The 17,475-nt window shown below is 33.6% G+C and overlaps 1 protein-coding gene across 1 annotated transcript in view; it reads right to left on the reverse strand.

The window, feature by feature from the left end:
* Positions 1–17,269, reverse strand: part of LOC114327749 (splicing factor ESS-2 homolog) — a 30,386-nt gene extending 13,117 nt beyond the window's left edge. Inside the window, exons 1-2 of the mRNA XM_028276455.2 lie at positions 16,879–17,269; positions 1,486–1,997 (exon numbers count right to left, since the gene is read on the reverse strand). Of these exons, the coding sequence (XP_028132256.2) occupies positions 1,486–1,997; positions 16,879–17,179 (813 nt within the window). The 5' untranslated portion in view covers positions 17,180–17,269. The remainder of the gene's footprint in view (positions 1–1,485; positions 1,998–16,878) is intronic.
* Between the last annotated feature and the right edge of the window lie 206 nt (positions 17,270–17,475).

The following is a 17,475-nucleotide window of genomic DNA, read 5'->3' on the forward strand; positions in this document are numbered from 1 at the left end:
GGAATCTTACGGAATTTAATTTACACAGTCTTATAACTCTTCAAAAATCCTACAAAATCATTATCGAAAAACTTTTTATCGCCAAAAATGAAGGAGCTATGTTTATAAAACTAATTTTTTCTAATTTATAATTTAAAAAATTCGAATAGTCCCCTTATAGAGCATTTTTAATGTATATAATACCACAGAGCCGGTTCGTATACTAGATGATGACTAAAAAACTATTTATATGTGTATTTTTACATATTTGTAAATTCGTATTTTTGTGTAAATAAATGTTTTAGAATTCTTTAATTCTACTTTTTTTTTTCTGTATAAATTATATCCTAAAGCATAAAACAATCATTATTATTTAACCAGTCAAAACCAAATTTTACCTATATTAAAGTTTACAATATTTTTATATAATTTTTCAAAATAAGAGGTAGTTTACACCCCTAAAAATAATCAACGCCCTTGAGCATGATATAGAATATAAAGTACAGGGTAAGATGATCCTGACCCCAAATTTTTATGTAAATTGATGCAAGCCGAAATTATTCTTTTAGGATAAGCAAACTTTTTATATATAGCTCCAACAAGGGTGGATTTAAGGGTTGAAATATTATGATATTATATCTTAAAGCATAAAACAATCATTATGTAACTAATAAGAAGCAAATGTTGACAATATTAAAGTTTAAAATGTTATTTTATAATTTTTTACAATTAGGGGTGGTTTTCACCCTTAAAAAAACCAAAAGCGTACAACGGCTCAATATAGAAAATGAACTAGAGGGTGAAATGAGCCTAATCCCAAATTTTTGTACAAATCGATGCTGGACGAAAAAATTGCGAGGCTTTGCCATTTTTTCAGCTTCATTTCCTCGACTAATAATATGATCGCAAATGATAATATTATTAGGATACTTTTCTTTGTATTTGTTTACCAAAATTATTGCTGATTCCTTAAGTTGTCTATTTAAACATTCTTTCCACTTTGTATTCCATAACATAAATATCGATATAATTTGTATAAATTGAGAAATTCAATAGCCATATAGAAAATCTAAATTTTTTACTTATAACTACTTAAACACGTTCCATTCGGGTGGCATACATGTGAGCCACATGATGCCTTTCATGTATGCCTAACGGTGCGCATGTATGCCATTGATTGTATACATTTTAAATATGTATTTTTTTGTCAGTCATGAGTATAAGTATTAGGATCAGACATCCGCATTAAGTACCACAATGCAAAAAAAAACTACATATAAGTTGAGACAGGTCTTAGTTGTATGAGTGTGATATCAAAGTTTCACCACAGTGATACAAACAGCTCTACCTTCTGATACTGCTCCAGCGATGCTGAGACAGCCAAATACACTGAGATTTGTGTCGAGATACTGATACTTGCGATAGGTATCAATACCAATCCCAACCTTAATGAAGCCCTTACAACAAAAAAGGCTATTATATGTATACAAATGAATGCTTACATACCTTAGCTTGACTTTTTGCTAACTCATTAATAGTTTCTGCACTTTGGACTTCATTAAAAGGATTAATGGCTAATCTGGTATTGGAATGAACTATTTCTTGCCTTCTTTTATTAACTTCTATAATTTCTTCTTCACTTAAATCCACACCATCAGGTACATACATAATATAATTTCTGTTCTTGTAGCCCCACATATCCAAACCAAACTTTTTCTCTGGTATTGCAGCTTGTTCCTCTATGGATGGTAAAGCTAATATTTTTTTCTGGTGCTCTTCACTCTTGTCCTCTTCATTAAATAAATATGAATACTTTTCTCTGCGTTTCTGTTCAGATTCTTGGAGAAGCTCTTCAAAACTTTCATTATCTTGAGAAGTATGAGAATTTAAGTATTGATCCAGGCTCAGTTTATTTTCAATTGGTTTTTCTATGTTGTCTGTGTTTTTTGTACTTGATTGGTTTTCATGCTGGGATCCATGAATATTAGCAGGAGTTTCAAATGTGGCTGGACTAGGTACTGTAAAATATGGATTCAAAGATTAATATTGTACTATAAATGTCACAAAAAAAGAATAATAACTCATCTCTACTTTAACCAAACAGTAAAAGTCAGAATAGGTAAAGAACTTTTGGCAGAAGTAGAGATAAAAAGAGGCGTAAGGCAAGGTTGCATACTTTCCCCCTTATTGTTCAATCTATATCCAGAAGAAATAATTAAAAAATCACTCGAAGATGTTACAATTGGAATAAAAGTCCCATCAGACCCATCAACAATATCAGATATGTCGATGATACTATACTATAGTTTGTTTTTTAACCAAGAGGAGTAAACTAAAAATACTGATTTACACCCAAGAAAGTCACTAGAAATATCACCAAATACATCTTCTTTTTTGGTTGATCATATCAGCCTTTGACGGTAATCCATAAGTATTATATTATACCAATATGTCGCCAAAGAGTTCTAAAAACAACTGTTTTTTATATAAAAACGGACGAAAAATCTAAAAATTAAAAGAATAACGCAGAAAATACAAAAAATCGCCGATATATCTCAACTCACCTACGAAATGCCAGAAGTGTCAATATTTTATAAATGTCATTAGTGTCAAAATTGTCAACAGTGGAGGAAACTTGCCTGAGGTTGGACCAATTACAAACAAGCATTACGGCGCAGTAAATTTGAATCACTCCTCTTGGTTTAGAAACAGACCATAATTGCAGAGAATATATGTACAAGACTGAACACTTAATGCTAATAAAACAAAGTTTATGACAATTTCCAAATCACAACAAGACATTTTAAAAAAATTACACTTCTATAAAAACGAACTTTTTATAATAAAACGTTTTTATTATTTATAGGACTCAATATAAAATTATTTTGTTGTTTTAATTTCTATGTCATAAAAGAATTTTGTAATCGACTTTAAACTCATATAAATCAAAGAAAACTCCGATCCACTACCTTATAAAATTAAAGCTCAGAGCACGCATATTTAACGTAAAAAAGGTCACAGTATAAAATCCACAGAATATAACACTGCGCTAATATCTAAAACTGCTAGAGCTAATTACATGAAAATCTTAGACGAAGTGTTACCAAACGTCTATGAAAATTTAAATATTGGGACCATGCAAGTTCGGAAAAGCGACACCTGGTTTTACAGCTTAGCAACTTTTTTCGCCCTTTTAATTGTATTGGCCAATTGCATTAGTCCCGGTTGCTGGATAATTGTCAAGGCCATAGCCCAAAAAAGTTATAAGAAGAAAAATTAAGACTGAGGTTATGCTATTAAAGGGTAAACAATTGTATGTACCTAGTAAATAAAATTAATTATTAATGCAGTACTGCAAGCAAAATACAATTAATTAAATTTAATTTTATATAATATTTGCATATCATATCAATATTGACAAGCAATATTGATATATGTAGCAACATACCATTTTTCTTCTTCAATGACAGTAGGTATGAAATATACGTCAATTTGACAATTTCAATTGGCAATATGAATTATTTCAGAAATTTTCAAGATTTCTCCGATATTTGCGCACGATCGTTTCTCGTATCCCCTCTAAGTACATGCACACCGCGAATAGAAGAGCATTGGACTAAATGCAAAAAAGCCATGCACACAGCGGCTGACACTGTATTAAAACCTATCAAGACCAGAAAAAACGTGGATTGGTTCGACGAAGAGTGTAGACATATTAACCAACAAAAAAATGAAGCATATAAGAGACTCCAGCAGTGCAGAACGAGATAAACTCTCGAAGATTATGAAAATCTTGAAAATCTGAAAATCTATCTGAAAGAACAATACGAACACTCTCTAAACGAAAGTGTTCACTACCATAAAGGGAAAGATTCACGAAAATTCTACCAACAGATAAACAGATGCATAAAAGAATCAAACCCAGAATAATAGCCTGTAAAGATAGGGACGGCTCTATAATTAGTAACAAAGAGCAGATACTAAACACATGGACCAAACTTTTCAAAGAACTTCTTAGTGGCAATCATGAGAATGTCAAGATGGAGGATCCCGTGCTTCAAATGAATGAAGATTGATCGGTAGCCACCCCACACCGAAGAAGAAATTAGAGAAGCCATCTTAACACTGAAAATTAGACTAGTATAAAAAAGTACTTTTTATAATACCACGGTTGTTTAAAATTGCATAATATAATAATTAACTTATAAAGTATGAATTTTAAGTATATTAACTTTTAATTATGTATTAAAAAAAAGGTAGTAGTCTAAGAGCTGGGAGCGGATTTTGTGCGTGATAAGTAATATGGAAAACTATACGGGGATATGTTGAATAGTTGTGTACATGACTTTCACCAAAGGCCGGAAACCAGAGTTGGGGCCGAGGGTAGTTATAAGGGGTGAAAGTCGCGGAATTTATTATTTTTTTTATGACGCTCATGATCGAGCTAGCGCACCAAAATTTGGGAATAAGTAGGTCATGACGTACCTAAGTAAAATCTCTAGGGGCTTAACGCTGCGTGGCCGACAAAGGGGTGGGGGTAGGGGTGAATATAAAAAATATAAGGGGTTTTTTGCGACGTTCGTGATTGAGTTATTGCACCAAAATTTGGGTATAAGTAGACCATGACATAAATAATTAAAATCCCCGGAGCCGGAAACCAGAGTGGGGAAGGAAGGTAGTTATAAGGGGTCAAAGTTCCGTTTTTTATTATTTTTTTTGTGACGCTCATGATCGAGATAGCGCGCCAAAATTTGGGAATAAGTAGGTCATGACGTAACTAAGTAAAATCTCCAGGAGTGGAACGCTGCGTGGCCGACAAAGGGGTGGGACAGGGGTAAATATAAAAAAATGTAAGGGGTTTTTTGCGACGTTCGTGATTGAGATAGTGCACCAAAATTTGGGAATAAGTAGACCATGACATAAGTAAGTAATATCCCCAGAGGCGGAAACCAGATTGGCGGACGAGGGTAAGTTATAAGGGGTAAAAGTCGCGGTTTTTATAATTTTTTTTTGTGGCGCTCATGATGGAGATATTGCACCAAAATTTGGAAGTAAGTAGATTATGACGTAACTAAGTAAAATCTTCAGGGGCGGAACACTGCTTGGGGTACAAAGGGGTGGTAGGCAGGGGTGAGTATAAAAATATATGGGTTTTTTTTGCCATTCGTGATCGAGATAGTGCACCAAAATTTGGGAATAAGTAGATCATGACATTACTAAGTAAAATCTCCAGAGGCGGAGACGTAAATGTTGTACCGGGTCACAAAAAAAATAATACACACTGCGACTTTGACCCCTCAAAACTACCCTCATCCCCAAGTCTGGTTTCCGGCTCTGGGGATTTTACTTAGCTAAGTCATGGTCTACTTATTCCCAAATTTTGGTGCACTATCTCAATCTAGCACGTCGCAAAAATCCCTTATATTTTTTATATTCACACCTACCCCCACCCCTTTATCGGCCACGCAGCGTTCCACCCTGGAGATTGTATTTAGTTACCTCATGACCTACTTATTCCCAAATTTTGGTGCACTATCTCGATCATGAGCGTCACAAAAAAATAATAAAAACGGCGATTTTGACCCCTTATAACTACCCTCACGCCCAGCTCTGGTTTCCGGCTCTGAGAATTTTATTTAGTTATGTCATGGTCTACTTATTCCCAAATTTTGGTACACTCTCTCAATCACAAATATCCCAAAAAAACCCTTATATTTTTTGTATTCACCCCTGTCCCATCCCTTTGTCGGCCACGCAGCGTGCCACCCCTGGAGATTTTACTTAGTTACGTCATGACCTACTTATTCCCAAATTTTGGTGCACCCTCTCGATCATGAGCGTCACAAAAAAAATAATAAAAACGGCGACTTTGACCCCTTATAACTACCCTCATCCCCAACTCTGGTTTCCGGCTCTGGGGATTTTACTTAGTAGTGTCATGATCTACTTATTCGCAAATTTTGGTCCACTATCTCAATCACGAACGTCGCAAAAAACCCCTTATATTTTTTATATTCACCCCTACCCCCACCCCTTTGTCGGCCACGCAGCGTTAAGCCCCTAGAGATTTTACTTAGGTACGTCATGACCTACTTATTCCCAAATTTTGGTGCGCTAGCTCGATCATGAGCGTCATAAAAAAAATAATAAAATCCGCAACTTTGACCCCTTATAACTACCCTCGGCCCCAACTCTGGTTTCCGGCCGTTGGTGAAAGTCATGTACACAACTAATTCAACATATCCCCGTATAGTTTTTCCATATTACTTATCACGCACAAAATCCGCTCCTATCTCTCCGACTATAGCGACAGGTAGGTCTCGAACCCAGGACCTCTTGATCTCCGGCCTAACGTTCTACCACTGAGCTATCAGGTCTCAATGTATCTTTCGTTAAAGTGGTATTTAAATGTCATAGCATTAGTCACATTTTTAAAATATGTAGTTTTGAAATTTAAATAAAATTCATTTATCCATACAATAGCAGGTATGTAATGGTTTTTCAACCAATTATGGGATATATCAGATTTTTATTAACATCCTAAGTGCTCTTAACTTTGTTGCAAACACACGCTAAACACAGTTACTCGAAATAACATAGTGTAGTTTATCTCCGAGGTCAAGATTATTTTCCAAAAATTACACTAGTATAAAAAAATACTTATACCACGGTTGTTTACAATGGCTAATTAACTTATAAAATATGAATTTTAAGTATATTAAGTTTTAATTATATATTAAAAAAAGGCAAGCGACATGTAGGATTTGAACTCAGGACATGTAGATCTCCGGTCTAACGTTCTACCACTGAGCTATCGGCTCTCAATGTCTTGACTTATGTTAAAATGGAATTCAAATGTCATAGTTAATATAAAATGTCATAAAAAAATCACATTTTTAAAATAGTTTGAAATTAAAAAAAAATCCATTTATCCATACAACAGCAGTTAAATATTGCATTGTTAGCTAGTTCTAAGCTATTCTGAAAATTTCAGGTACCTAGGTAGCCTATAACTATTTTTAAAATGGATTACAAAATTTGCGGAGTCCGTGACACCAACCAAGTATATAAAAACGTTTTAATAAGATGGGTGCCCATGGAAAAAGTTAAAAAATACAGATATCTTGATGAAAATAACGAGTATACTTACAGAAGAAATAAAAATGAGAATCGGAAAAACTAGAGCAACATTTAACAAGATGAAAAAAGTATTAAGGCGGGTTGACATTACTAGTGAATAACGAACGTGGCTCACGCTTACGTATTTTACCCTTGCTATTGTTAGATATTTTATTATCTATTTTCAAACTCGAGCAGTACATTTATATCTATGAATTTCATAAATACAAATGTATGGCTCGAGTTTGAAAATAGATAATAAAATATCCAACAATAGCACGGGCAAAATACGTAAGCGTGAGCCACTTTCGTTATTCACTAGTAATGTCAACCCGCCTTATTGCAGTAGAGACCTTAGTTTACAACTCAAAATAAGAATATTACGTTCATATGTGTTTTCGGTGCTGCTGTATGGGGAGGAGGCCTGGACCTTAAAGAAAGAAATAAGCGATCAACTTGAAGCATTCGAGATGTGGACCTACTGAAGAATATTAAAAATAAGTTGGGTAGACGGAATAACAAATGTTGAGGTCCTCAGAAAGATGATAAAGGAAAAGGAAATCATGAATACGATTAAGATAAGAAAGTTACAATATCTCGGTCACGTTATGAGAGGGGATAAATATGTGTTGCTACAAACCATAATGCAAGGAAAATACAGGGAAAACGAAGTATTGGAAGAAGATGCACCTCCTGGCTCAACAATCTGGGAAAGTGGTATAATTGCAGTTCCATCGACTTGTTCAGAGCTGCAATCTCAAAAGTGAAAATAGCTGTGATGATTACCAACCTCCTTAGAGAAGACGGTACCTAAAGAAGAAGATAAATGTCACATACTACTGATTAAGGAAGCAGGTATCAAGATCTTTGCAGATCAAACCAACCAACAACGTGAGTATTATAAAAGAGTACAAAATGAACTACAGAATCTGATCGATTCAGGTGACCATAGCAAAACTATTAAATACATTAACAATAGACCCACGATTGTCAACAAAAATAATATAAATAATCAAAAAAATTAAAAATTGCACCTTATATAGGGTTACTTTTATCATCACCAAACAGTTGTTTAAAAATATTGCAACTAAATGCTCAATCTTTGACAAATAAGTTACTCAAACTTGAAGTCTTAACATTGCAAGAAACACCTGATATAATTTGTCTATCAGAACATTGGTGCACTGAAAAAAACATCCAATTTATGACCCTGAATGGATACAACATCGCCTCTTCTTTTTGTCGAAAATTCCATATCCATGGAGGATCCATCATCTACATCAAAGCTGATATTACTAAATTCAAAACATTAGATGTCTCCAACTTTAGTGAAGAAATGATGTGTGAGTGCTGTGCGATTTCTCTGTTTATAGCCAATAGGAAAATTTGTGTTAGTACTGTTTATCTCCATCAGGAGAAGTTCAGAGTTTTCTGTATAAATTACATAATATATTGGAGCTATGCAGTAAGTCACATCATGATATTTATATTTGTGGGGATCTAAACATCGATTATTTTGTCATGTCTAATAATAAGCAATCTTTTAACGAGTTTTTAGTAAGTTATAATCTGAGAGTCACGTCTGAGGTTCCTACAAGAGTTTTCGTAGATAAAGTGGGTAAAACATCATCTACTAAATTGGACTACATATTGACAAATATCGAACCACATCTTTATAAGTCAAATGTTTTCGAGGGGCACTTCAGTGACCATAAAGCATTTTCACTTAGTGTAAATTTGCAAGCCAATAAAGTATCGAAAAAAGATAAAGAACCCATCAGTTACAGGGATATGTCAGATGAAAATATGATGATGTTTAAAGCAGGGATTTCTTCTACAGCTTTTGATGAAGTTTATTCCCAATTGAATGCTGAATATGCCACAAATTCATTTGTTGGCATTTTAGATTACAATCTAAATTTATATTGTCCAATAAAAACACGGTATAAAACACTCAAAACGAATAAGGCTACATGGGTAACAAATGAGGTAAGACATGCTAGTGAAAAGCTAAAAAATATACACTGGATAGCAAAAAATATAGGGAGTCTCGAGTCTCAAGATACCTATAAACAGGCAAAAAAAAAGAATATAATTCTCTATTAATAAATACTAAAAAAAACTTTCATAGTGACTTAATTAATCAATCTTACAATATACCTAAAACAATTTGGAATTTAGTAAACAGGGAAACTTGTAGGCAAAAGAACAGGTCTGATATTATTCTACATTATGATAATAAAATTATTACCAAGTCTTGTGATATTGCTAATTCGTTTGCCTCATATTTTGCTACAATTACAGAATACAATCTTCAAACTCATTTTGGCACATCGTTGCCTTCTTCTTGTACTACCTCAAAAATGTGTAACCAAACATTTTTCTTTTTACCCGTAACTCCAATTGAAATAAAAAATACAATCGATCAATTAAAAAATAAGCCTATTACTGGTATTGATAATATATCTGTAAAAATAATAAAACTGATTAGTGAGCATATATCGAATCCTTTAACCCATTTAGTTAATCTCTCAATAACAACCAGCTAATTTCCATCCATATTTAAAATGGCAAAAGTTATTCCAATCTTCAAAAAGAATGACCCTCATGATATTTCAAATTATAGACCAGTATCTGTCCTTAGCATAATTTCCAAAGTAATAGAGAAGGTTGTATACAACAGAATGTTAAATTTTATAGAAGAATTCAATTTATTAACTCCAAACCAACACGGATTTAGACCAAAAAAGTCGACACTCACGGCCGCATGCAACTTGTTTGAGCGTATTTATGATGAATTAGATAGTAGAAATCACGTGGCAGGACTATTTTTTGATATATCACGAGCCTTTGACTGCTTAGACATAACATTTATTCGCAATAAATTATATAACGCTGGTTTGAGAGGGATATTTCTAGAATGGGTAATAAATTTCTTAAGTGACAGGAAGAGTGTTGTGAAAATTAAAGAATCAAGCTCAGAACCATACACGACAAACAAAGGAGTACCACAGCGATCCGTGCTGGGACCATTATTATTCCTAATTTTTATTAACGATCTACCAGATCACATAAGGGCACTTATAATATCAATGTTTGACGATACCTCATTAATAGTCTCTGCACGTACACTCTAGGAATTAAAAATGACAATGAAGACTGTTGTTGACTGATTTAGATGCTGGTGTAATACCAACAGACTAATATTAAACATTGACAAGACAGAAATTATTTATTTTCATTCATACAACTCATCTACCAATGACTATAACTTAACCATCCATGCTAGAAACAATATGTTATCTTCCACTCACTCTACAAAGTTTTTGGGTGTGTTCATTGATTGTAATCTGAAATGGTCAGAGCAAGTGAATTCAGTGAACATGAAATTGAATAAAGCTTTTTATGCTATATCTAGAATTAAAAACACACTACCCATATCGGCATTAATAAACGTTTATTATAGCCTTGCTTACAGCCACATGTGCTATAATGTAATTTTATGGGGGAACTCAGTAGATAGTGCCAAAGTGTTCATTCTTTCTACTGCCTATATATCTATAAATGTTTACTCTATGTAAAAGAGGAAATAAATACATTTCCAGTAAATGCAGACAATCACTATTACAATACAAGAAGTGCTGAATCTTTACGAGTTCCTAAACACAGAACATCCAAATTTCAAAATAGCTTCAGATATATGGGTCTGACCTTATATAACCATTTGCCAAAATCTGTGAAAGAAATACCACTCTCCACTAAATTTAAAAAAAATGTTAAAGATTTACTCATAAAAAAAGCATATTATTCGATAAATGAATATCTGGAGGACAAACTGCAGTAGCTTCATATTTTACTTGTAAGAATGTTATTTTATATATTTTATGTTTTGTCAATTTTGTTACACTGTGAATATTGTATTATACACATTGATGTTTTTTTTTATACTGAATTCTGTATTGACGTATCCTATACATTTATTTTGAATGTCTTAAAGGATCAATAAAGTATGACTATGACATAAATTAAATGAAGTGTCCGGAGCAGTAAGCTTAACCTTCCGTGAGTGGCACATGAACTCACACTCTACAGCGAAAAGTTTTTAAAATTTATTTCAATTTTCCCCATCCAACCCAACGGCAGTGCTCTGTATTCTTTGACCATGTCTTGACTGTGTTTAGTGTATCATATTACCCACACAAGTGCATTCGTTTGGTTTTGGTAGCAGATAAACAGTCCCTCTACAGCAGTGGTGAGCAATCTTTTTTAATGGGGTGCCACAAAGTTTAAGAAATTCTATAGGAGGGCCAGAATTACAGAAAACATGCATTTTGTGTTAAAGCTATACAGGGTGTCCCAGACTAATTTATCCAGGCTATATCTCTTAAATGAATAGAGATCTTCGAATGAGACAAAAACAGGTCTATTCCATTTGTAACACTCTTTAATATGGTGTAGAAAAAATCATCCCTTAGTTACAACCCCTAACTTTAATTTTTTTAATAACACCCTGTACATTTTTTTATAGTTTTGGATGTGGTCTTCTATCATCTATTTAACAGATTTTTTCAAATAAAAGCGGTTTGTAAATAATCAATAAAATATTTCAGAATAAAATCAGTTTATTCTTTATTTTTGTTAATTATGGTATAGTTAATAAAAATTAAAGTTATGGATTGTAACTAAGGGATGAATATTTAGGGGATGATTTTTTCTACGCCATAGTAAAGTGTATTACAAATGGAATATATCAGTTTTTGTCCTACTCATTACCGGCGCTAGGGTATAAGGCGCTCGCCTGCAAACCTAGCATAAGCGCCCTTCGGTTTCTTTTAAATTAGTATTTTGTATAGTACCTACCAGCAGAAAAATGCTCATTTTGGCGCCCCCAAACAGGGGCGCCCGCCTGCAGTGCATCCCTTGCAGGCCCGTTATCGCCGGCCCTGGTCCTACTCGAAAATCTCTATTCGTTTAAGAGATATAGCCTGGATAATTTAGTCTGGGACACATAACAAAAATAAAAAATAAACTGATATTTTCTTGATTATTTACAAATCGATTTTATTTTTAAAAAATCTGTTAAATAAACGATAGAAGACCACATCCAAAACTATAAAAAATATACAGGGTGCTATTAAAAAAATTAAAGTTAGCGGTTGTAGCTAAGGAGAAGAATAAGGGATGAATATTTAGGAGATGATTTTTTCTACTCCATATTAAAGTGTAGTACAAATGGAATAAATCAGTTTTTGTCCTGTTCGAAAATCTCTATTCGTTTAAGAGATATAGCCTGGATAAATTGGTCTGGAACACCCTGTATGTATACTATCCATATCGATGGACCCTGGGCGGGCCAGATTAAATACTTTCGCGGGCCGGAGTTGGCCCGCGAGCCGTACTTTGCCCATCACTGCTCTACAGTAACAATTACGACATAATAATTTCACAGATACACATATTGAACGATTTGGTGTATTTTCTTTGTATTTCATAAAATGTAAAAGATAGTATTCTGAAAATTGTTTTCATTGACTAATAATATAATTATCTTAATATGGCATCATATGAAAAAGAACAAGAACAATTACGGTGGCTAATGTCAGACTGTCTCTTCTTCTTTTGGTGCCTATTAGTTTCGAATATTGGCGATCATTCTGGCTATAATTATTTTATTAACTGATGCTTTAAATGGATTAGATGTTGTTGTGGAGAACCATTTCCTCTGGTTTCTTAACCATGATATTCTTTTTCTCCCTATACCTAGCTTTCTGAATACTTTGTCTTGAAGGATTATTTTCAGTAATCTGTATTTAGTGCTGTTACTCCTTATGTGTTCGAGATATTCTAACTTTCTCTTATTAATTGTAAACATCAGACAGTCTCAGTGAAGATGAAAATCATGAAGAGGTAGTGAATGACAATGACAGCTAAGAGACGCAAGATATAGGTTCTGATTCTGAGAATGACATTGAAGATGAGGACATAGAAGCTAGTCCTTCACGTGCCTGACTTGGTTGGATAAGGTGAAAAAAGTAAGTGGGCAAAATACCTTCTCTTTACATCACGAAAAAGGAGAGTAAACTTGATAACTCGTACGCCAGCTGCTAAAGAGGTCGTTAAGAATTTGGAGACACCATTTGATATTAAGTACTGGAGTTACTGTTTTCAACAAATGTGCAGAATGTTATTCTGTTATGGTGTAAAGCAAGATCTAACTTATATTTTTTATTTCGTTTTGTATATCTACATTTTTCTATTTTTAGTAAAATAAATATAAAAATAATTTACAATGCTTTTCACATTCAAAAAAGGTATAAGGTCTAATAGTACCCTGCCACAATTGGTGCAACGAAAACGAGTGCCAGCCACGGAGGTTAAAAAAAATCTACAGCGAAACAAAAATAATGAACTGGGCACAACGGTCATAAAGACAATGAAAAGCAGATGGAATGGCCAAACAAGGCTCATCAATGCCATTTGTTGGAGCAGAATCCTTCTGCGGCATTGCAAAGGCAGTAACAAGAATGGCTACAAGAAAGTGGGTAGCTCACAAATATTTGGAATGGTGGAGGAATTCACCAGAACAAAGACAGGCGAAGAAGTTCATTACACAACATTTGCCAAAATTTACGGCACACCTAATGAGAAAAGATAGGAAAACAATCAAAGCCATAGTAGCTCTGCTAACAGGGCACTGTAAGCTGAATAGGCACTGCAAGGGGATGGGATTGTCAGATGATGACCTATGCAGATTCTTACAAGAGCCAAGCTTCAAACCTTGGCTCTTTTCAAGCCAAGCTTCAAACCTTGGCTCTTTTCAAGCCAAGCTTGAAAAAGTACAAAATAAATTCATTAGGTACTTAAGTTTTAAATTACACAAACCTTTAAGTGACCATTCCTACTCAGAAATTAGAAATACATTAAACCTTCCTAGGCTATCTTCCAGATGGATGTATGCTGATGTTTTGTTTCTTATAAACTACTGAATTCAAAAATGAATTGCAATGATCTATTGTCTCTAATTCGTCGCCTTAATACTATAACTTGATAACTCGAAATTAGTAGTTTTGAGATAAACGAGTTTAAAGATTTTAAAGATATTTGTGCTGCTACCATGATGTTGGTGAATACGGAATTCACTCTGCGGCTCTAAAATACTGTTCCTTAACTTTTTGGCAACTGATCTATTTAGGAATATGGTGTAAATTTGTTTTCCAATATGGAAAAAAACATGAAAAATTAAAGTTATCAACTTTTAGCACTACCATAATGTTAACATTTGGTAATGTCGCATGTTGTGCTAAGTCTTATATAAGTGAACTTTTTAACACAACTAATATTTTAAACATTATTTTGTTGAAAATTAGCCCTCTGCCATGGGGGTTGCCAGATCTGCTAACAATTCTCGAATTCTTGCCTTAAAATGAACCGAATAAACAGATAGCAATTATGTGGTAAGTTCAATGGTTTCAGAGAAACACGTGCTAAAACTAGATAACTCGAGTTATCTAGTTATAGCATTCAGTGTATGTCGTATTCACGATTATTTCGATTAAATAATAGCTTGATAACTTATCTTGTCAAGTTTTAGCACTGAATATTAGTGGCATTTGAGTTTTATCAACTTTCGTCAATCATAAATAAATACTTAACCCGTTTGAAGTGAGCTATCAAGTTTTTACACAATATGGAGGCAAATGAAATACATCTTGTGAACTAGTTATCTCAAAAACGTCAATTTTGGAGTTATCAAGTTATAGTACTAAGGCGACGAATTGACTTTAATGTTCCCTCTAGAGTTACTATAACATCTCAAAATTTTGCAATTAAATTTCATCGCTGCAACTTTGGTAGGCATTCTCCGCTGAGTAGAATAATTTTAAATGGAAATAGAATAGACTTTGATTTGTTGTTGTGCGCTTCGGAAAATGTTTGTAGACAGTGTTTAAAAAAAATTGTAATCTTATGTGATTTATATTTGTTATTTACTTTATATTATTTTAATATTTGTTTTTTCTATATAGCTGCATCAGCAATTTTTGTCATACATATTTACTATATCTTTATATTTATTGTATCACTATATGTGTATACAGGGTGTCCCCGAAAATAGGGCGTTCGTTAAAGGTACAGGTAGAAGGCACAATGTAAGCAAAAAAGTCTTATAACATTTTTTTCTAAATTGATCCGTTTGACCACAAAACGAAAATACATTTTGATATGCAAATTAAAGTCTGGCAACAATGCACTCAAAAATCTAAAAATTAAAAAAGTAGGTTGGTAGGTCAGTTGCATCTGGTAGGTAAAATAATGTAAATATCAACCAAACCCATATCTATTATTTTGCAGGTAGGTGCCTACCATGTCAACAACCCCAAAAATCACACTTCAAAGTAAATAAACAAGGGGTTATTAAATTAAATTTCCACAGTTGCAGCAAGTTCTTCTAGGCTACGTTGCCATTACATTCAAATTTATGACAATAAAAATTCACATAAATGGAAAACAATGTAATTTTTTTTTTGGAAACTGTTAACTTTAGAAAAAAATGTTATAGGACTTTTTGTTCTAAATTGTGTATTATATCCATACCTTAAAGGAACACACTATTTTTGGGGACACCCTGTATATTAAATTGGGTGGTATCCTGTTAATAAATAAATAAATAAATAAAAAGAAACATTTTATGTCAGTGTGACAGTCTGGCAAATGTGAGGTTCTCTGCATTAGGAGAAGAAAATCTACCAGCAAATAGCTACATAGAAGGTTCAGTCTCGAAACTATTAGACTTTTTAAAAAGCGTCAGGCTAGAGAATGTTATCTAGGACTAGAAAACCACAATAGGCCCGAAAAGGTTGCAGTGGAATAGGCCAGAAGGCCACCTCTTTAAATCAATCTATCTATCTATCTAACTTAATGAGCCAGCACCAGACAAATATAACAAAACAAAACCATGCCATAGAAAATGTTAAACATTATGTAGATCTGGGCCTTAACTGGGAAAACCTAATAAAAATACTGAAATTAAAAGAACACAACTAGCATGAGCCGTTTTCGGTGAACTAGCATATGTAGATACAGTAGAGCATCGATAATCCAAACTAATTGGTACAGGGGTAGTTCGGATTATCAAATTGTTCGGATTATCGAACATATGTTCAAAATAATACAAAGCTCATAAACATAGTACATATTTAGGTGTATACGTTTTAGTTACAAGAAATAAAACACCTGCATAATAAACAGATATATTGTATGTATTTCTGCATAAACAAAACAAAAATCGGTGGTCATATTTTGCCCATATTGTCAAATTAAATCCAAAAACTTGGTCTTCGATCATATTTTTAATTTTATAATTTTTTTGGCGTTCGGATTATCGACGCTCTACTCTATGTACAAGTATTCTCATACAACTTAATTATATTCCTGTTAAAGGTTATAGTGTACTTTCATTTCATAAACAGACTGTGGTGGCCAGGCCACTTAGAGAGAATGAATGAGGTGGAACCATCAAAACACATTTATAACCAGAGACCAGATGGAGTTAGGGAGAAGAGGCAGGCCCAGAGCACGATTTAAGGACCAGGTAAGATGACTTGCAAGCGTTAGGAGTGCAAAATTGGAAAAACAATGCACAGAATAGGAAGTATTAATGGAAGCTGATTCTGGAACAGGCCAAGACCCACCATGGGTTGTAGAGCCAATGATGATGATGATGTACTTTCATTACATAAAAACAAAAATCTATGTATAATTCCAAAAATAAAATGAACTTACTTCTTTCTGGTGGATGTTGACTGCCACTATATTTTGCATATAATTCCTTTAATTTCAATGTGTCATTCGTCTCCAATGCTTGTAAATAGGCATTCTGTGCTTTTAGTTTTTCTAGGTCTGGGAAGAAATCCCTCTGAATAATTTTACCTATTTCTTCCACATAGTTATCTTCCTCCAGAATTTTTTTCTTTGTTCTCTTTTTAATAATCCCGAATGGTTTTTTAAAAACGAGGTCTTTGTGAAGGTTTTCCATGGTTTCTATTGCCTTTCTTCCAGGTGAATTTTCAGGAGTATTACTCATTTTACACAAAATATTTGCAATAAATCTATTTACAATTACAAATTTATTATGTTACGTTTTAGGTTGAGGTTAGTCGTTAGTGACAGTGACCAGTGACACGTGACATAAATGACATTCTTCTTCTTTTTTCATATGTATATACTTTAGCTACCAGGGATCCAGGGATGAGTGCATAGAGTTCTTCTTCTTCTTTTTTGTTTTTGGTTTCGCTGCAAGGCGATTACCAGCACGATTTATAAGCGATCTTGACGTAGTCTGGCTCTAAGCCATACCAAAATCGCTGACTATGTTCTTGT

This window comes from Diabrotica virgifera, chromosome 3, assembly GCF_917563875.1.
Source record: "Diabrotica virgifera virgifera chromosome 3, PGI_DIABVI_V3a".
Taxonomy (NCBI): domain Eukaryota; kingdom Metazoa; phylum Arthropoda; class Insecta; order Coleoptera; family Chrysomelidae; genus Diabrotica; species Diabrotica virgifera.